Genomic DNA, 20,227 nt, shown 5'->3' on the forward strand with positions numbered 1-20,227 from the left:
TACTACTTTTTTTTGGAGAAATAGAATCTATATTATATTAATTGTCTAAGGAAAGAGCTAAAATTTTCAAAGTTATGAGTACCTCAAATAGTCAACTCATAATTCTATCAACTTAACACATGAAAAATAGACAACCAAAAAAAAAAAAAAAAAAAAAACACACACACACACTAGATGCATAACATAAAAATGACCAAAACTCGATAAAATAAGGGGATTATTCATATTCTATGACTTGTACCATGATTTTGGACCAAAATCTACTAAACCCAAATAAATCCTAAACTATGACTTAATGAAATGAGTAATTACATATTTATCCTTCATATTTAGTTTATTTTTATTAGTTAATTAATAAAACAAAAACAATTATTTAGTTTATATTATGAAAAAAACATCATTACAAAAACCCGGAGAGCAGCCTGGGAATCTTCGACGCTAAAGCTCCTGGGAACGACGGTCATGGCCGCCGGAGAGCAGCCCATGGCCATCCCGGCGGCGGCGACAACGAAGTGTCCACCGGAACAGCCCGCCATGGATTCCGCGTAGAATTTCTGTGGTTTTTAAAGTTAAAAAACAAAGAAAAAACGATTCTCGGGATTCTGGATAATTTTGAAAAGTTTCTGAAAATTTCTGGGTTTTCGTTGAAGATTTATTGACGTTGATGTCAATAAAAATGCATATTTATTGACATCAATGTCAATAAATCTTCAAAAGAATTTTCCAGAATCGTTGAAGATTAATCTTCAAATGAATTTTCCAAAATCGTTGAAGATTTATTGACATTGATGTCAATAAATATGCATTTTTATTTACATCAATGTCAATAAATCTTCAAAGGAATTTTCCAGAATCTTCAAAGGAATTTTCCAGAATCGTTGAAGATTTATTGACATTGATGTCAATAAAAATGTATATTTATTGACATCAATGTCAATAAATCTTCAACGTTTCTGGGTTTTCGTTGAATATTTGATTCTGGATAATTTTGAAAAGTTTCTGAAAATTTCTGGGTTTTCGTTGAAGATTTATTTACATTAATGTCAATAAAAATTCATATTTATTGACATCAATGTCAATAAATCTTCAACGAAAGCCCATAAACTTTCAGATGCTTTTCAAAATTTTCCAGAATCTCGAGAATCGTTTTTCTTTGTTTTTTAACTTCAAAAACCACAGAAATTCAATGACTTAAACACTTTGAATAGGATCAAATTTTTTCATGAAAATCTCTAACCCAAAACTAAAAAGACAAATTGAAAAAACAAAGATGACGAACTGAAAAACGAAAAGAGAGAGTGGAAGAGAGCTGAACCCAAAACGAAACGAAAGTCAAATAATTAAATAAGAAAGAAAATCAAATATTATTAAAAGTAAGGGTATTTTTGTATTTAGTGAAAATAGGTAGTCATAGTTTAGGATTTATTTGGGTTTAGTAGATTTTGGTCCAAAATCTTCATACAAGTCATAGAATAGGAATAATCCCTAAAATAAGAGTGTCACTCTAAAGCTTGTAGCATCGTCTTGCATCTAACTTCACAAAATAGATAGACAATTTCACATACAAACTCCAAGATAAAACGAGACATAGAGCTGTATTCTCTGTGTCTTTGACTGCGAAATTGCCTCGAAGATTGTGTCGAGGCTGCCAAGATAAACTTGGAAGAATTATGTAACTGTACTACTACTACATACATGAATTTTGATATTTGTGTACTCTTCTAACAAATTTTAGTTCTTTGGATTTGTAAGTTTGAAATTATTCATCTCCGCTCCTTTAATTTGGCCGTTACTACATATACATGTCAGAAAATCTTGAAGAAATACAGAGCAGAGCCTGCAAATTATATTTTAGTTTAAATTATAAACTTTTTCCCCCTTTTAAATTAGATAACTATGTACATCTTTTGAGGTTTATCTTCAACTGAATATACGGGGGCATGAAACGTCATTCACACTACTATAAATAACATTTTTTTAGAGAAAAATATCGCCGACGATCTTGTCGTCTCAATGTGCCCTTGATGAACAAACATATTGCAAAGATATAGCGTTGTTTATAACCACTTTTCTGACCGTTCCTTAACCCTTTGACCTCTCGGTCCATCCTCATCTATTGTCGCACAACCTCCTCGATGTCCAATATTGTCCAAAAACCTACTGATACTCTGACTCCGACTCACGACCCTATGTCGTCTTCTAGTCCTCTTTCTTGATGTTTGAAATCCCACGACCAAAAAGAAGACGAATCTTGGGAATCCGTTTTGACGTCGGAAGCTCATATAGATGTCAGGAACCTATCCTTTTAGTATTCAAAAGTTAAGCGTACTTGACCAGGAGTAGTCTCAAAATGGGTAACTTAATAGGGAGTTTTTTTTTTCAGGAAGCGTGTCAGTGAGGAGAAAACAAGCTAGAAAGACTTGTGTTGGTTTGCAGAGCCAGTCACGACTTGTATATATATGATCATGTAGCTGAGTATAAGAGCTGCAAGTCTGTGGGTCGAGATCCAGTAGAAGCTTAATTATGACATTAGTAACTCATTTTGATATTGAGCTATAACAAATTAATGTGAAAACGGTCTTCCTTAATGGGGATCTAGAGGAAATAGTTTACATGAAACAAACATAAGGATCCTCCCCTAGGGATGGTGATCATTTATTTTGCAAGCTCAAAAAATCCATTTACGTTTGAAACAAGCATCGTGCTAATCGTATATACCAAAAGGTTAGTGGGAGTAAGATATGTTTGCTTGCTATATATGTGGATGATATTTTGTTGGCGACTAATGATAATGGATTGCTATATGAGATGAAAGAATTTCTTTCGATTAACTTTAATATGAAGGATATAGGTAAGACATCTTATTTCATTTGCATTAAGATCCATAGGGATAGGTTACATGGCCTTTTTGGTTTGTCTCAAGAGATCTATATCAACAAATTCTTAGAAAGATTTCGGATGAAAGATTGTTCACCAAGTGTAGCACCCATTGTGAAAGGTGACAAGTTCAGTTTGGACCAGTGTTCGAAGAATGAACTTGAGAGGGAATAAATGAAGAATATTTCATACCTTTTGCTCTATGAAGCCCTACCTATGCTTAGGTTTTCCATACCTGACATCACATATGTTGTTGGAGTATTGGATAAAACCTTGGTTGACCACTGGAAAGCTGCAAATAAGGTTATGAGATACCATCAAGAAACAAAAGACTACATGCTTATGTACAGACCGACCGATGAATTGGAGGTTATTGATTACTTTCATGATGATTTCACTGGATGCACAGCTTCAACAAAATCCATGTCGAGAAATGTTTTTATGCCAGCTGGTGGAGCCGTGTCTTGGAGAAGCACAAAATAGAAATTGACTGCTACTTCCAATATTGAGGTGGAGTTTGTGTCTTGTTTTGAGCTACATCGATCGCATGATATTTGGTTGAAGAGTTTCATACATAGGCTTAGAGTTGTAAACTGCATCTCTAGAAAACTAAAATTGTATAGTGACAACTCAATTAGTGTCTTTATGGTAAGAATAACAAAAATGTTCGAGACAAGCACATCGACATCAAGTATGTAACCATAAGAGAACGTGTTAAAGATGATAATGTGGACATCCAACTCTTTAGCATTGAGTTGATTATGGCGATCGTTTGACTAAAGGCATGCCACAAAAGAAATTCAAGTAGAAAACATAGGACTTGGTTCCATGATGTAATCTTTTAATTGAACGGTATATTTGTTTTTCATAAAACTCTTATTTACTTTTATATTTTCTCATCTAGTTGTGCACATTCATTTTAATTTATCTAGAAATGTCATCGTTATTGACCTAGAATAAACACATGGTTTATTTTATGGTTTATTTATAAAAGAACAAATGATAATTAGTTAAGGGGCTTGATATATTGTAATACATGAGAAATAAAACTCGTATATAGAGAACCTATCGATATGATTTGTATATTTTATTTGTTACTTGTTAGTATTGTGTTATATGTACCAAGTGTAAGAATCTAAGAATTTTTTTATTAATCACGATTATAATTGTGATAGATCCTTATCATATACATGGTCCATTTACGGATCCAAATATTGACCCGTGACTTGAGGCCAAAACCATGCTCGAAATTGATGTCCATATACATATTCAATATACATATTTTATGACAATAATCATGGGATTATTGTCGTGTGGTTATGGGGTTTATAAATACAAGAATATTCTGAGATCACTCACACATTCAAAAAACGAACACCATCTCGGAGTAAGTGTGGGAATTTAAAAGAACCGAGAAAAAACTAGCCGAAAACACGACAATGGAGGGAGGTAACTCGAATCCTTTTTCTTCCGTTTTTACATGTTCATACGCGTAAAATATATTACACCGTGGCCCTTGGAAAAATCAACATCGCGAACGTAATTCATTAACATAACCCGCACTAGGCTCTCTCTCAGTTCGTGTGTGCGGAAACGAGGACCATTGAGCACTAGGACCTATATGGAGAAGGTTATGTACTATAATTTTGGTTGCCTACTTGTTCAGTGGAGGCTGTAATAAAATTTCCAGGTTTGTACTATAATTTTGGTTGCCTACTTGTTCAGTGGAGGCTATAATTTTACAATGTTTTATTCGATAGTTTCTTTCATCGGGTATGGGGCCAAATCTATTTATTGACTCTTAACAATTAAGAAACACGAGGCGAGGTGATATACATTACTACTAGTAATCTTGTACAGAATAATTATATATGTGAACTGCGTATATCTAAAGAGAGTACTGTAAAACATAATTTTTACCACCTAATGTCTTTAAAATGGAGCATTGAAAGCCTCAGACCATCAACTCGATCGGTCATATATAGCAGAAAAACAAGTTACAATATCATATGACAGAAAAATTGGAACCTTCAAACTACTCTCCCGTTTTTGAATTGATAATATCCGCTTTCTATGATACATGTTGGACGCTTAAACAAGTACATCATATAAAAGTGATAATTAGAACAATATCAAATGGTGTATTTATATTTAGTTAAAAACTTAAATCATCAACCTAAAATGGATTGACTGCCTCAGTGATATGCATGGTTCATCTGATAGAGAGCGACAGTGAACGCACTTACAAATTGATGCGCTCTGTCTGTTCGGGAAATCCGGGACTGAAGTCAATATTCGTGAATACGAGTCTTGAGAATAAACGACGATATTTTATCCTCTCAAGAACCACCCTACCCTGTAGGTATTTATAAGACACCAAGTAAAGCACGGATTTAAAACGTGCAAACGAGAAACTAAATATAAATCGAGAAAACACAAAAAAAAGGATAATTTAACCATACATGGAATAAAATTAACGGAACTCGTCGTGGTACTCGTAGTCTTCTTCGTCATCATTGAAAATGGCACTATAGAAAACATAGGGGTTGTCAATCATCTCTGCCAGATTTAGCCGCCCATCTTTGTCGGAATCTGCCTGCAAATTAATTAAAAATGATTCTTAGGGAAAAAAAAAAGAAAAAGGAACTTTGATCATCACAAAGAGTAAACATTATTGAGTTCGAATAATGCAACGAAATGATGTACCTGTGATATCATGTAATCTGCTTGTTGTTTTGCGTAGTAACGTTCCGATGGATGAAGTTTCCCAATTACGGGTAGCAACTCATCATCTGATAAATACCTATAAAAAATAAAATTAAAAAAATAAAATAAAATCCAGGGGAAATTATAAGACAAATGAGAGTTATCCAAATGAATACCCGTCACCATTTTTATCTAGCTGTGAAAACAAAGTTTTCGCTGGAGCCTCCATGGAGTCTTCAGAATGGTGTGAAGAGTTGTGACTGTCGTCATCGTAGTTTCTCACCAAATCAAAGAGACCGTGGAAAAATTCCTTAAAGTTCACCTTTCCATCTTTGTCGGTGTCTCTTTCTCTGAGTTAGCAGATTGCAGAATTAACAAGTAGACATTTTGAAGCTAATTGTAAGAAAAAAATATTCGAGACTTCATGTGACATGAGAAACTAATTGCAAAAACACAAATTTTTTTTTTTTTTTATGTCAACATTATGGAGTTCATGTCACCTTATTTCCTCCTTGCACAGCCAGTGAAGTAACTTTGGATTTTTACTGTCCGCTGGGTGTTGAAAGCTGATACGAAAGCGATAAAATCAGTTGAAAGCACAATATTTAAAAATTAAAAAAAAAAAAAAAAAAAACCCAGCTCTTTTCGACGATTAAACTAGCTAACAAGTCGAAACTCACTCGTTGAACTCGGTCAGATTTAAATAACCATCTCCATCTGCATCGGATGCATTGAAATGCTCTTCTTTCCACCAACCAATTTCATAGCCAACCGAATCATTATCTGTTAAATAAAACATAAACAGAAGCCACGACAAGAATAAAAAATAAAATAAAATAAAACGCAAGCTCAGATGGCTTTCAAATGTCCAACTCAATAAACAAATTCATGCTATTTTTATTTTTTTACTTATTCACCCGCTAAGACCTTCAGTGAATGAAAGAGCAGTGAATTTTCCTGGTTTAGAGCAAAAGGGCATGTCTTTCCAGATCGTACTAAAATCAAATAGTATAGAAACAAATACAAAAAGAATATATTTTTCCAACTAATCGCAAGTCATAATTAGGAAACTAAACATAAGAACCAAAGTAAGTGTGCATAATAAGTAAATATACATTGGAACATTGGGCATCTGAAAGAAGAAAGTTTCATTTTTTTGTTTCAACATATCAAACACACTGTTTTGTACGTCATAAATTCCCTTGCATCTTCTTCTGTTGTTTTCTCTAGCTAATTGTCACAAGCCTTAAGTGCAATTTATTAAATGTTTACTCAAAAGTCACCTTAGCAAATAATTGATAATTAAGTCTGTTTTGAGTCTTATGTTATAAAGGAAAAAAAAAAGAAACAATTAACCCAAATGTTAACTGGCGCAAAAGATTCTACCATGGCAAGTTTCTAAGGAAATCCCCATTGTCACGGCCAATAAATCTCAACTAGACCCCTAAAAGTCTTCACTGAATCGAGAATTAATTCAATACAAGAGTTTTGCATAGGCATTGTTCCAAAGACATGAATCGTATGACCTAGCTTTGACCCAATCAAGAGAAAACGAAATCGAATTCGGAATCTGAGAGAGAAGAAAGGACGAACCAGCATGTTTGGCCCAACTTGGAGGCTCATACTCAGCCAAAGAGACAAGCTCGTCCCGATTCTTATCATGAATCTCCATATCCCTCTTAGTTCTGTGGATCACCTCGGTCTGAGCCTGCCTGAGATTCCATTCCGTGAGCTCGTCCTCGGAGACGAACCCGTCGGCCGGATCAACGTCGATCTTCGGGAAAAGCTGAACCAATCTTCCGGTGACGTTGAACCTCTCTTCGTCGTTGAGGTAATCCTCGGCGTCCACGTACTTGTCCCATTCCGGCTGGGCCTCGTCGCCGGGGGCGGAGGTGGAATTGGCGGCGAATTCCGGGTGGGAGTGCTCGAAGAACTCGCGCTCCCACTGGCGGTCCTCGCGGCGGCGCTCGATGCCGGCGACGAGGGGGTCGAATGTGGCGGGAGCGTGGTGGCCGGAGGAGGAGGTGAAGTTGGAGCGGAGGCGGAGGCGGCGGTGGCGGTGGCGGAGAGAGGAGGAGGATTTCTGCGGCGAACGAGAGACTAGGAAGAGGATGAGAAGAGCAATAGTTGTGTAGATGATCACAGAGACTTTGCCCATTGAGGACGACGATCTTTCTTCTTCTTCGCTTCGCTGTCTCTGTGCTCTCTCTCGTGTTTGTTTGTTGTGTAATGATTTTAGATCTGTTGCCTATTTAGACTCCACTTCGTACTTTGGTTAGCGTGTTCTCTTTTTCAATTTGACAAATATGGTTTTTTTATTATTATTATTGTTGTTATGCTCGAGAAGAGTCGAGACTCGGATTAAAAAAAAAAAAAAATTATCACGATAATGACTAATTAATAAGCTAATAGCTTAATTTAGGGTGTGAGGACGAGGTTTAATTTCTTTGAAATAGAAGAAATAGTGTTCGATGTATTGAAACTTGGATTATTTCTTGTCATTTTTATGCAAATGTCCAATGTAAATTGATGTTATATTCTTCTAAATTGCTAATAGTGTTTCTTTGTTAGATTAAATTTTGTCTCATTATCACCGAGCCGAATATTTGCTTACGCCATCCACATCGCTAATCAGTAGTTACATTAGGCAATTGTGCTCCGCATTCTTTCATATCCCCGGGAGACTCGGTTTCATAGTTTTCTCTTTCCGTCTACATCTTTGTTAGAGTTACACGCTATAACTCATGTAACTTGGATGCCGATTAGTATGATGATTCTTTAGATTGTAAGTCTATCCTCCTGCATAGTTTTACGCTGACTCTAATTCTTGAGAATATAGGCTCCTTTCAATTCTCTATCAAATCTCATGGTGGGCTTTCGGTTGCAAGTTAATGGAAGGAAATGCTTCCGTGGCTTTAATTTGCCTCACAGAAATTCCAAGTGCCATTAAAGCTAGAATGTGGCAGAGGTCTTCCAGTAAGCCACGAAAATGGCAGAAGGCATGACGGAAATGACAGGCCAAAATTGTACCATTAGGCCGAGTTTGGTTAAAGCATTGAACGTTGGAGAAATTAAATTTTAACCCATTTATTTATTTCTCCTATAAATATATCTAATTTTTTACCATTTTATTCACAAATCAAACATTTTTCTCTCAAATCCTCTCGAATTCTTTACAAATATTTCTCTACAACCATCTCTTCATATATATTATATAGTTAAGTTCATAAAAAATTTATTATATAATTAAGTTTATATCATAATTTTTGTTATATAGTTTAGTGTATGTAATTTGTATAATATACATAAATTAATATTACAAAATATAGTTTATAAATACATATAATGTTTTACTCATAATATTGTTGTAATGTTTTTATTTTTTTTATAAAAAAAAAGTTATTAATAAAGATGAAATTAAGTTTACATATTAGTACCTTCTTTTAAAATTTTAACAGTTTAGTCTCTTTCATTTACCATTTATTTTTTTAATTACTTACTGGAAGTTAACGAAAATCCATATTTCCATTAAGCCTTAACAAAAATTTCACTTCCGTTAAATAATAGAATGCACCAATTTACCTAACGGAAGTACCACTTTCAATAAGCATTTGAAAGGTAGCTTATTAGAAGTGGCACTTCCACTTCCTTCCAATAGCCACCACCCTCTTCTTTCTAAATTTGCAATATCACCAAACTGAACCATTTTGTCGAGAGTGGGATATAAATAGGTGAAAACAACAAATTATAAAAATTAAAAAAAAAAAAAAAGAAAAAAAAAAAAAAAGTGTGACATGCAGTCCCTTAGTTCAAATAATTTGTCAAACAATTACATAACGAAATGACTCAATTCTTATACCCCGCAATCCATTACTTTCTCTTCCCTCGACTTTCCTAACAAGAAAACGGGCATTAAAACGTCTCACCAGAACATTAGTTGCATTAAAATAAGTTAGGAACTGGAATCAAGTGGTTGAAAGCTAAAAGCAAAGCAATCCTACCATAGTAATAAAGTTGAAGGAGCCCTATCAGGTTCGTTCAACTTGAAAATTCAGGGAAAGAAAGGAACTTGAAAACACACAACAAATATGAAAAATAATAAGAACCCGAGTACATACATTACATACATATACATCCACTTTACAAGTCTGCAACCAAAAAACAAAACGGTATAGCATATGAAATAGCCACACGACACTGGCATGAATTTTTCTTTCTTTGGGACAAATAAAATTGGAAATCTATAGAGCGGCACAAACGAGGCACAAACGAATCGATGAAACGCCATTATACATTGATAACAAACATTTTTATTGGCAGGCCAAAAAAAAAAAAGCTAAGGCGAATCTCAAGAAGAGGACTGAGTGGGAGGAACGGTCGGGTTGAAAGGAACTTGCTCGGCGCACGTGAGGATTTCATGCGGACCCGCCTCCTCTCTCCCGAGACCCAAGAGGTCGCAGTAGTAAAGGAAGTGAGAGACGATGTTGTTCATCGGGTCGATGCTTCCCTTCCCGCAGAGCGAGTCGCCGTAAAGAATGTTCATCGTGGTTCCGAACCCGGGGACTCGGTTTCCCAAAGTGTCGTTCTTGGTCGGCTTCCAGTCGCCGATGAAGGCCTCGTGCGGCGAGGGCTGGTTCTTCTTGATCGGGGTCATCCACTTCCACATCGCAGCCATGAAGGCGATCGTGGCGTTCTGCTCGAGGTACTCGGGGTGGTTCAGCAGATCGATCTTCAACGCGTCTCCGATCGCGCCGTAGTTGTAGTTCCTGTACCGACAAAAACGATGCGTTAAATATAAACCACGTGCTACACGATAAACATGCTAAAAAAGAGAGAGATGAAAAAGAGGTTCACCAGTAGATGGGCAAAGCTCCACGGCCGTAGTACTCGGTTCCAGGAGTGCAAGGGTAGGTGTATTTGTAGGAGTCGTCGCAGTATGACTGGCTCGGACTCATTTCCCTGTTGTAGCAAAGACCCCACGCCAACGGTCCTCCCGTGGCTACTCCGTAACCACCTGAAATTCGATCGAATTACCGTTGTTAGAGACCAACACGTCCACATTAACCGACATACATTCTAATTCTTTTTTAATGACTCAATAGGTGCCTCAACAGATGCCACCAACTCAGATCTTCAAGTACAGTTTAAGGAATCAAGAATACCAGGTTCGAGTTAGATAACCAAAGATGACATAATCAAGAAGAAGAAGAAGAAGAAGAAGAAGAAAATAACAAATTCCATCAAAGGCAGAAAATCTTATCATAGAATTAACATATGTCCATTAGTCGATCGAAGGATTTCTGAGTTTCCTGCCCCAAAAGATTGTAGCTCGGCAGGTGGACAAATAAAAAACAAAAATTAAGGGAATCAAAGAATTTACTTATCGCGTCCCACGAAATAATAATCACCCTATTACAAAGTAGTCCCGTCCCATCAACCAAAACGACCCCAAATCAATGTCAAACAGACCAACCCCAGATCCCAAAACTAAAATGTAGATCTACTTTGGCAAGGTGGGCACTTCAAGAGAGATTAGAACCTATGGCCACTTGGAAATAGACCAAGAACCCGACCCGCCAAACCAAACACTTTCTAGGCGTGTAGCGGAAATAATTCCACCAGCCAAAAACCTACCCATTTCTTGTTGTCAAATTCCTAACACCAAAAGGAGCACAATAACAATTACGAACAAACCCCAAACTCAACCAATCTTTGATATAATCAATAAGAGCAAGCAAAGCAAGTACTCACAAGATGTCCCGGCTCCAACGTGAGCGAGGAAAGCGGCGACCTCCAACATCTGCATCTGCTTGCCTCCGGTGGTGCAGAATCCGAGTGGCTGGAAGTGTGTGGAGGCGAGGATGAATGAGCGGTAGTCCCAAAATCCCACTGCGTGAGCCACCGGAGTGTTCCTCTTCGAGAACAGGTTCTCGAATTGGTACACCGCAAACACGTCGGAGATCGTTTGGTTGCAGCAGTATCTGGAGTAGTACCAACATTCCCATCCTTGCATACACACCTTCTTACCACGGACCGTCTTCCGCAGTATCTTCTTCTCCTCTTCCTGCCCGTTCGCCATCGCCGCCAGGCTCACCATGACCACCACCACCACCGCCACCATCGCTGCCTTGTTCATCCCCATTTTACCTACAATTCTAGCCCGGGTAGCAGAATTAGGTTAAATCCTACACACAACAGCCATGGTAATTAAGTAAAGGTATGTTTAGAACCTGGAAAATATTTGGTGGAAAAAAATAAAAATTTCAGTATCTTCCTTGTGTTTTTTGGATTGCAGGAAAATAGAATTTTGATTAATAAATTGAGGAAAAATGTATAGCTAAAATTAGACGTATCATTTACCTTAATAAAAAAAAAAAAAAAAAAAAAAAAAAAAAAAAAAAAAAAAAACGAGTGAATAATAAAATAAAATTAAGTGTCATAAGTTTGTCTCTCTTCTCACTCTATTTCTTTTCTTTACCTCGAAATTTTCCGAGTTCCAAACACAATTGAGACCTTAGAATTATCATTGCTCACATAAAATACGAGTTACAGAATTAACCTAAGCGAAATCAAGATCGAACTTGGGTAACCTGGAAGCTGGATCGGAAAATATACTGAATACATTGTTTGAAGACAAGATCGAAAATGCTATAACCGAGTTGAATCTCGCTTACCGGGGAGAGGAAATCAGATACGAAGAATGTCGGCGGAGAATTTTTCACTGGTTTCTGTTTTTTTCCTTCGGAGATTTTGCTTGGCTTTGAAGAACCAGTTGAAGAAGAAGAAGAAAGAATAATAAATTAGGGAAATGTGAAGGAGTGGAGTGTTAGATGATGTGTCTCTCTCGAAATCGCGTAAAAGTCGAGCTAGTTTGTTGAATCAACGGTGGAGATCGCAGTTGGTGGGTGATTAGAGTTGCAAAGTGTTGGATGTTGAAGTCGAAAGCCAGGCTGGAATATCGCTTTAGAGGTGGGCCCCACTAGACTCCACCGACAGCTGAGTATTAACCCACTGCCCAAGTTACTCTTCATCTCACCAGACGTACATGTGCTTATTATTGTTGTTAGCTTTGTATATAAATAAATTAGGATTTAAATTAGTCAAATAGCTCGACTTAATTTAAAACGACAAAAGTTTCCTAGAACTATTATTAATTTATAATAATTTTTTGGTCATATTTATGCTTCTGCTCTAGGTCGAGGGTCCCTAGTATTGATGGCTACGTAAGTTTCCGTTTGTTTTTCGTTCACCGACGCTTGTTTATCTTTTTTTTTTATAATGAATTATTTCGACTTCATTACAAATTGACGCTATTTACTTGATTGATTGGACTGTGAATTTTCTTTTGTTCTATTTGAGTTGTTGATTTTGTCGTTGCCGTGTTCTCTCTTCTTCATGCGTCGGGAATATGAATGACATATTATAGGATTTTATTTACTTTTGAAATGTATGTAAAAAAAAAACTTAAATAATTGAAACAATGTAATATCCTAGACATCTCGTCGTTTGATCGTAGTCCTTTATTTTTGGAACTGTGTGTAGCGACGAGATTTGTAGCACAAAGACGCTTCATATTTGAGAAAGCAAGGCTGAAAGTAGCGTACGGCTAGTATCTTGGAAACGAAGATCAAAACAATTTTGGCACCAAGCTAGAGATCATAATAGTAAAATCTTTCATTACTCAACTAAAAAATAACCGAGGGGAACGGGTTGGTTGGGATTCGGGCTTAGAATTTTCATGGATGAACGAGTGCGTAAACGAGGAGTTACTGTGTATTTCGACCTCAATTTTCGGTGATCGCAGCGACAGTTTGCTATAGCCTATATCAGACCGAAAAAAAAGAGATATTACCTCATTTGAGAGATCCTTAATGGCTATTTTGAAGATTTATAAACGCCATTTAGAAGAATAAAAAGTAGACAAAAAAAAAAAAAAAAAAAACCATGAATTAGAATGCAAGGCAAAAACCAGAATTTACATTCCCGACTACGCTGCACCGGCGAAAAAAAAAATGGAAACTAGAAATTAGAACCGTCTTCCACGAAGTTGAGCAAAATCCTCAAAATTGAAGCCTTCGCATCATCTCTGCTCTGCACGTCTTTGACCTCGAAAACGCACTTCATAATCCTGGTGTAAATCCTCTCAAGTTGCGGAATGCTAAAGCTCTCCGACCGCTCGACCAATCGCCGCTTGACCTCGTTCAGAATCTCGCAATCCTCCATCGCGGAATCTTCATGGGATTCGGTCGCCTGATCGGAATCTTCAATTTCTTCCTGCTCCCGATCCCGATCGCGATCCCCAGAAGAGGACGCTTCAACCTCTTCCGGTTCCCGGGGCGGTTTATTATTATTATTAGTAGTATTATCCTCTGGAGCTGAATGCGCGGTCGTTGAGGCATCGTGGCTCTTCTTGTTGGGTCTTTTGAGAACCTCGTAGCTGTGATCCAGATTGACCTCGGGCTGGACGTTTCGGAGCCGAGCGCTGGCTCTGGTGACACTTGTACCCACCTGATGCGAGACGGGCGTCGATGCTGACTCACCCAATTCTTCCGGAAGCTGGGTCGGACCGCCTTGCACTGCAATCTTCTCGCACTGCGCCACCAGGGCAGGGTCTATCTGCGACAGCATTCCGTGTACCTGCAATATGCGTGCGTTTCTTTATTCAGTTCTCAAGTTCTTTTAATATTAAATAAATAACCCAAAAAATTCTTAGAGCCACGGCTATGCTTGGACAATGAAAATCGAAAGGAAAATGCGATGGAAAATTATCTCTACTGTGTTTTACAAGTCAAAGAGTTGTTGAGAGAAAGAGAGCGTCGTAAGTGTGGAACGTGAAAAGAGCCGTAAGTGTAGAGCGTGCAAAAAATTAAAATCCCCCACATGCTCAAATTCGCTAGAAACCCCATTTTTTCGCGCATATTTTCAAGGAAAATGAAATCCCTATTTTAGTTAACACAGTTTCTCAAAAATCCTTGAATTTTCCTCAATCCACCAAACACAAGGAAATAACGATGGATTTTCATCATGTATTCCTTCATATTTTCCAGGTTCCAAAAATACCCTAGGAATTGTTGTTATAGCAGCACACCATATTTGTCCCCAGTGTTTCCAGTTCCCAGATGTCTCGCGGGATTAAGTGGAGACCTAGAGACTAAACCCTAGTTTAACATATTAATAAGAAATAAATTAAGAATCGATTAACTTACTGCGTCTCGTAACTCGAAAGCTCTGCTAACAATCCTAGAACCGTTGTAGTCATTTCCGTTAAAAACCTGAATTCAAACAAACAAACAAACAAACAAAAATACCCTTAGAAGCATGAAGCATGATAGATCTAGTAATGGGAGTCAAAACAATATTCACCATACTTCCAACAAAATCGCATCATGCGAGGCTTGATCACGTGCTGCCAACAGAGTCAAGTTTGAAGTTTTTATTTTTTTATTAACGCATCACGTAATTAGAAAGTAAACACACAAGTTTTTGCTTATATGGGTACACATGGATCTTGAATCCACTTCTTCGTAACTAATTTAAAAACATGGGTGGATAGCCTGGTCATCCCTAGTTTCATGAAGCACAAATCCAGTGAACGTCAACAGGATGAAAGAAAATATCACCTTTGCATTGGACACTATGAGATCAACATCTTGTACGAAAACTGGGCATGTAATATATTGTCCAGAATCAACGCGCTGTAAAAGAGTAGCCATGTCCATGGGATTCTGGATGACTACCCGATAGTTCGGAGCGTCTTCATCAGAGACAGGAAAATGAAATGCATTAAAGCGTTTATCATACAAAATCCTGCAAAGATGAACATAGAAAACAAAATTATTAATAGAGAGAAGGGTACTCGAATCGGGAGGGACTGGCAAGGGTATGCCATTATTTATGTAAATCTTTCTTCTTTCATTCACGAGCTTATGAATGGTTAAGATGGAATAAAATCAGCATATCCTATTCCTATCCATAAACTACATCCTTTTATTTTTTAGAATTTGACGGGAGCCATGAATTTTCTTGAAATCATCAAAAAGCAAGAAAATGAGTAAATAAGAATACAGGTACATTGACCTCATAGCAAGCAAGATACCCCAGCTATATTTAGGGAGTCCAGACTCCAAAAAGTTGCGCTTGGTTTTTCAGAAGATCAAAATCAAACATTTATTGATCTTCAATTTTGATGATATTTCCATAAAAATCTAATTTAAAAACACCTTGGACCAGCACCTCGCCAGTTCAAAAATTAACGAGAAAAAAAAAAAGCACCATCATGACATTGATGTAAAAACAACCCTAAATACGAGGCGGGGTTTAAGGAATTTCAAACCTGTTGCAAATATCCCTAAGGCACATTCTCAATCGGCGAAGAGCGTGTTGCTCTGCTTCAACCTTTGACTTAAGCTCCGATATCTTTGGACCACTTACGACTTTTGGAGCCTTCGGAAGCTCGGGGATAGACGATACCTCTGGTGATTTCTTCGTCAGTCGTTCCAACAAGACTGACAAAGCAGCTTGAATCAACTTATCAAAGAACAATGTTCTATCTTCGCTTGTTAGTTTGTCCACCTGATAGCTGTCAATAACAGGATTTAGCAGGAAACATCATCGTAAAAGCAAAAAAAAAATTCCTCTGATTATTATAGAATTGATAAGCCAAGAAAACCCACAAGGCATTTTTTTTTTTTCTGGTTAGACAAACTACAAAAAATTTGCTAGCATAGGCTTGCTACTAAAACCTTAAATTAAAAAGCTTAACTACCTTCAAACATATTCCCGAGCTGCATAGTTCTAAATGGGAATTTTCGCTCAAGTTTTGTATCAGATGATTCTTATGTCATATAGACCTAAGAATGTATCAGATGATTCTTATGTCACATAGACCTAAATGGGATGAGCTAATTTTTGTTCTCCTTATAACAACATGAACAGTAACTTTTTATGTTATTCGATGCATAACAAACAGAAACAAAAAATAAATCAAAATATACCAGAGGAACCATCAAACACTCAAATACGAATCAAACCGGTAAATAGAAAAAGCCAAGAGACCATATCATCAGCAGAAAAAGATGACATCGCAAGTCATTTCAAGGAATAGAATACAAGAAGCATACACGGAGCGGTGGGAAAATATTGAACCCGCCTCTGAATCAAGTTCAGCAAATGGCATTGAGGATGTTGCAATCAACAGTACTGGCAAGTCAGAAGGCAATTCTTCTAATAAAGTCAACAGAACAGCCTTCAATTGCTCATGTGCCTGGGAAAGGAAGAAAAGAATCAGGCAACTAACTAAACACCAGATTAGCATATAGCATAACAGGATACTCGGGTCAACTCATAAACACATGAAGGATGAAGGAACACTCACAGTGTCCCACCAAAGATGGAACTGAGGCAAGTAAAGGATAGACGGCGTAGTTCTCCTCGCCTCCCCAAATATATGCACTAATGCCTCCTCGGGTGTCTTCGCACTGGGGTCCGAGATCAACGAGGAGAGCCCGAGCGAGTGAACCGGGAACTTCTCTAGCTCGTGCAGGATCGCGGGTCCGATATGATCCTGCGAGACTAAAAGCAGTAAGTATATTCAGCTCCAAGTAAAAAAAAAAAAAAAAAAAAGGCGGGGTAAAGGGGAGGAGAAAAAGGTACCAGGCCAGAGGCTTGCGAGCCGCACAAGAGAAGGCGAGGCCTGTAGACAAGTGGGATTGAGGAGCCGTATGAGAGCAGCGAGAGCTTGGTCAAGTGGGAGGACATGGAGAGGGGCGGGAACACATCCGAGACGAGCTCCATGGCTTTGCGGAGGTGTCTTTCGAGGCACGGTTGGACGACGAGGGAGAGGGGTCTGGAGTGGACGAGGGAGCCTCGGTGGGCCGCGGGGGTGATCGCTGACATGGCCTCCGCGAAGTGGGACTTGTCCACCCTCACGGAGTCTACATCGATCACAAACTTGTCGTCGCTGGTGTAGACCTGAGCGCAAATCAGTCAATTTTGGTTAATTTCAGTTATGGGTTGGCCTAAAATTAACTTTTTTGATACATGTGGGTATCCGGGCTTCGCCAGACTAAGCCCACGAGGGCCAGGCAGTTCAACCAGAAGACCTCCCACTGGTGCCTATCAACACGCCTCATCATTCATCCTTACAACTAAACCAATTCCTTAGGGTTGACCTATGATATCAGTTATGGGTTGGCCTGAAATTAACTTTTTTTATACCACGTCTCATCATTCACCTTTACAACTAGACCAACTCCTTTTGGGCTGACCTATGATTTCAGTTATGGGTTGGCCTAAAATTAACTTTTTCGATAAATGTGGATATCCGTGCTTTGCCTGACTAAGCCCAAGCAGTTCGACCAGGAGACTTCCCAGTGGCACCTATCCACACGTCTCAGCATTCATCCTTACCAATAGGCCCAATTCCTTGGCGTTAACCTAAAATTTCAGGTATGGGTTGGCCTAAAATCTACCTTTCTCGATAACTTGGTACCAAGCCCAGGCAGTTCAACCTCCCAATGGCGCCTATCCACACGCCTCAGCATTCATCCTTACCACTAAGACCAGTTCCTTGGTGTTAACCTAAAATATCAGTCATGGGTTGGCCTAAAATTAAGTTCTCGACAACTGGGTAGTAAGCCCAGTCAGTTCGACCTCCCAGTGGCGCCTATCCACACGTCTCGGCATAGTACACGAACCAATTGATGAAACGGAGTGATATCATACCTGAGGGTAGCGGTGTCGGAAGGCGCGGATGGCGGCCTCGGTGCAGAGGGCCTTGAGGTCGGCCCCGCAGTAGCCGACGCAGGCGGCGGCGAGGTCGGAGCGGAGCTCGGCCGAGGGCGGGTGGGTCCAGCGGCGGGTGTGGATATCGAGAATGTGGGCCCGCGCGTCGAGCCCCGGCAAAGGGAAGTTGAACTCGCGGTCGAATCGCCCCGGGCGGCGCAGGGCCCCGTCGATGGCGTCGATCCGGTTGGTGGCCCCGATGAGGACGACCTGCCCGCGCGAATCGAGTCCGTCCATGAGCGCCAGCAGAGTCGAGACGATCGAGTTGTGGATCTGCTCCTGCTTGCTGGACCGCACGGGCGCGAGCCCGTCGATCTCGTCGAAGAAGATGATCGAAGGCTGGTTCCGCTGCGCCTCCTCGAAGAGCAGCTTCAGCTGCCTCTCCGCCTCCCCGACCCACTTGCTCAGCACGTCCGCGCCTTTTCGCATGTAAAAGCTCACCTTCTGGCCCGCCTTCGACGCCGCCGACGCCAGCGCGCGGGCCATCAGAGTCTTCCCGGTCCCGGGGGGCCCGCAGAGAAGGACACCCCGCGGAGGCCTTATATGGTACCCGGAGAAAAACTCCGGGTACAGAAGCGGGAAAAAGACCATCTCTTTCAGAGCTTCTATGTACTCCGATAGCCCTCCGATCTCGTCGAAGCCCACGCTCTCGTCGAGCTGAACGGGCTGGATGTCGGCCCCGCCCTTGGAGCTCGGGCCCGCCGTCTGCGCGACGGCGTCGGCCTGGTGGGCCCACCCGGAGGAGGAGGCGGGGTTGAGGCCCCACGGGGCGGCCTCCGGCCAGACGGGTCCCGCGCGAGCCATGCTCCCGCGGGCCCACGGGACGACGGCGGCGCCGGAAGGGCCGCCCTGGTCCAGCTCGTCGACGAGGAGGGAGTCGTCGGAGTCGTCGGGCCTCGGGGCGATGCGGTGGTGACGCTTGTGGACTCGGGTTTTGCGCGGGGAACGCTGCTGACGTGGCTTCCTCTCGTCCTCCATGGACATCCGGCGAGCCACCTCGGCGCGGTTTCTGAGGTCGTATCGCCGCCGGCCATCTTCCTCCTCCTGCTCTTCTTCTTCTTCTTCCTCGTCCTCTTCTTCGTCTTCTTCCTCTTCCTCTTCTTCTTCTTCCTCCTCTTCGGCTTCTTCGTCTTCTTCCTCTCCTTCTTCGGGTTCTGCGTCGGCGTCGGCGTTGTTGTTGTTGTTGTTGGCGGCGGTGAGATTGTCGTGGGGGGCGTCGGAGTCGTCGTTGCGGCGGGGACGGAGGCCCTCGCGGCGGGGGTTGGACTTGGAGGAGGGCATGAGGTCGAGGTCGGAGGCGGAGGTGTCGGTGAAGGCGTCGCGGCGGACGGCCTTGCGCTTGCGTGTGGAGCGCCGGAGAGGGGAGAGAAACTCCTTCGCGATGTGGGACGCGGCGGTGCGGACCTTCTTCGACGACGATTTCCGGCTGCGCTTCCGGTGGTGGTGAATCGACGCCGAGCTCGGAGAGTAGTAATGGAGGTAAGCTCGTCCGTAGCCTTTCCCTCTCGGCCTCTTCCTCAGCCTGTCGCTGCTCCGAACCCCGCCCACTTCGCCTTCTCCGTCGCCGGAACGCATCTTCTTCTTCTTCTTCTTCTTCGGAATTAGGGTTTCGATGCTCTTCTCGAGCGACGTTTCTTTCACTGTGATGTCCTGTTTTTCTTTTCTTTTTTCATATAACCCCCTCTACCCACCAACCTAGCTACCTATCAAACCCCTTTACTCTGCTGCTACTCTCACTACTCCCTTTTAATTAAAACAATATTTGTTATGCAAAAAAAAAATACTAACAATGTTCTATTCATCTCTAATTTAACTTCAAAAATGCTTTACTTTCTCGGATTGTAATTGTGACATAGATACA

General features: G+C 40.4%; 4 protein-coding genes across 6 annotated transcripts; 1 reads left to right on the forward strand and 3 right to left on the reverse strand.

Moving 5' to 3' along the window:
- The first annotated feature begins 3,051 nt into the window (after positions 1-3,051).
- LOC149394172 (secreted RxLR effector protein 161-like) lies at positions 3,052-3,360 on the forward strand. Its single transcript, XM_089618275.1, has one exon. The coding sequence runs from the start codon at positions 3,052-3,054 to the stop codon at positions 3,358-3,360; it is 309 nt and encodes a 102-aa protein (XP_089474401.1).
- A 1,474-nt stretch (positions 3,361-4,834) lies between these two features.
- Positions 4,835-7,890, reverse strand: LOC149394173 (Calcium-binding EF hand family protein). Its single transcript, XM_089617682.1, has 7 exons — positions 7,177-7,890; positions 6,264-6,366; positions 6,084-6,149; positions 5,760-5,933; positions 5,584-5,680; positions 5,340-5,473; positions 4,835-5,233 (listed from the first exon to the last, which is right to left on the reverse strand). The coding sequence occupies exons 1-6, from the start codon at positions 7,739-7,741 to the stop codon at positions 5,351-5,353; spliced, it is 1,128 nt and encodes a 375-aa protein (XP_089473808.1). The 5' UTR covers positions 7,742-7,890; the 3' UTR covers positions 4,835-5,233; positions 5,340-5,350.
- A 1,762-nt stretch (positions 7,891-9,652) lies between these two features.
- POM1 (Chitinase family protein) lies at positions 9,653-12,468 on the reverse strand. 3 transcript variants are annotated; one of them, XM_089616822.1, is made up of 4 exons: positions 12,258-12,468; positions 11,335-11,738; positions 10,438-10,597; positions 9,653-10,349 (listed from the first exon to the last, which is right to left on the reverse strand). In XM_089616822.1, exons 2-4 carry the CDS (start codon positions 11,723-11,725, stop codon positions 9,932-9,934), a joined length of 969 nt encoding a protein of 322 aa, XP_089472948.1. In that variant the 5' UTR covers positions 11,726-11,738; positions 12,258-12,468; the 3' UTR covers positions 9,653-9,931. The 3 variants fall into 3 exon arrangements, with proteins under 3 accessions (XP_089472948.1, XP_089472949.1, XP_089472947.1); XM_089616823.1 differs by having other exon boundaries at positions 11,335-11,768; positions 12,258-12,460; XM_089616821.1 differs by having other exon boundaries at positions 11,335-11,730; positions 12,258-12,457.
- Positions 12,469-13,515: 1,047 nt separating this feature from the next.
- Positions 13,516-20,097, reverse strand: LOC149394175 (cell division cycle protein 48-related / CDC48-like protein). The gene is made up of 8 exons (XM_089616830.1): positions 18,307-20,097; positions 17,236-17,553; positions 16,958-17,146; positions 16,704-16,846; positions 15,917-16,162; positions 15,204-15,390; positions 14,790-14,855; positions 13,516-14,220 (listed from the first exon to the last, which is right to left on the reverse strand). Exons 1-8 carry the CDS (start codon positions 19,939-19,941, stop codon positions 13,603-13,605), a joined length of 3,402 nt encoding a protein of 1,133 aa, XP_089472956.1. The 5' UTR covers positions 19,942-20,097; the 3' UTR covers positions 13,516-13,602.
- Between the last annotated feature and the right edge of the window lie 130 nt (positions 20,098-20,227).

This window comes from Urtica dioica, chromosome 6 (assembly GCF_054948205.1).
Source record: "Urtica dioica subsp. dioica isolate 48M chromosome 6, U.dioica_male_clone48M_v1_H2, whole genome shotgun sequence".
Classification (NCBI taxonomy): domain Eukaryota; kingdom Viridiplantae; phylum Streptophyta; class Magnoliopsida; order Rosales; family Urticaceae; genus Urtica; species Urtica dioica.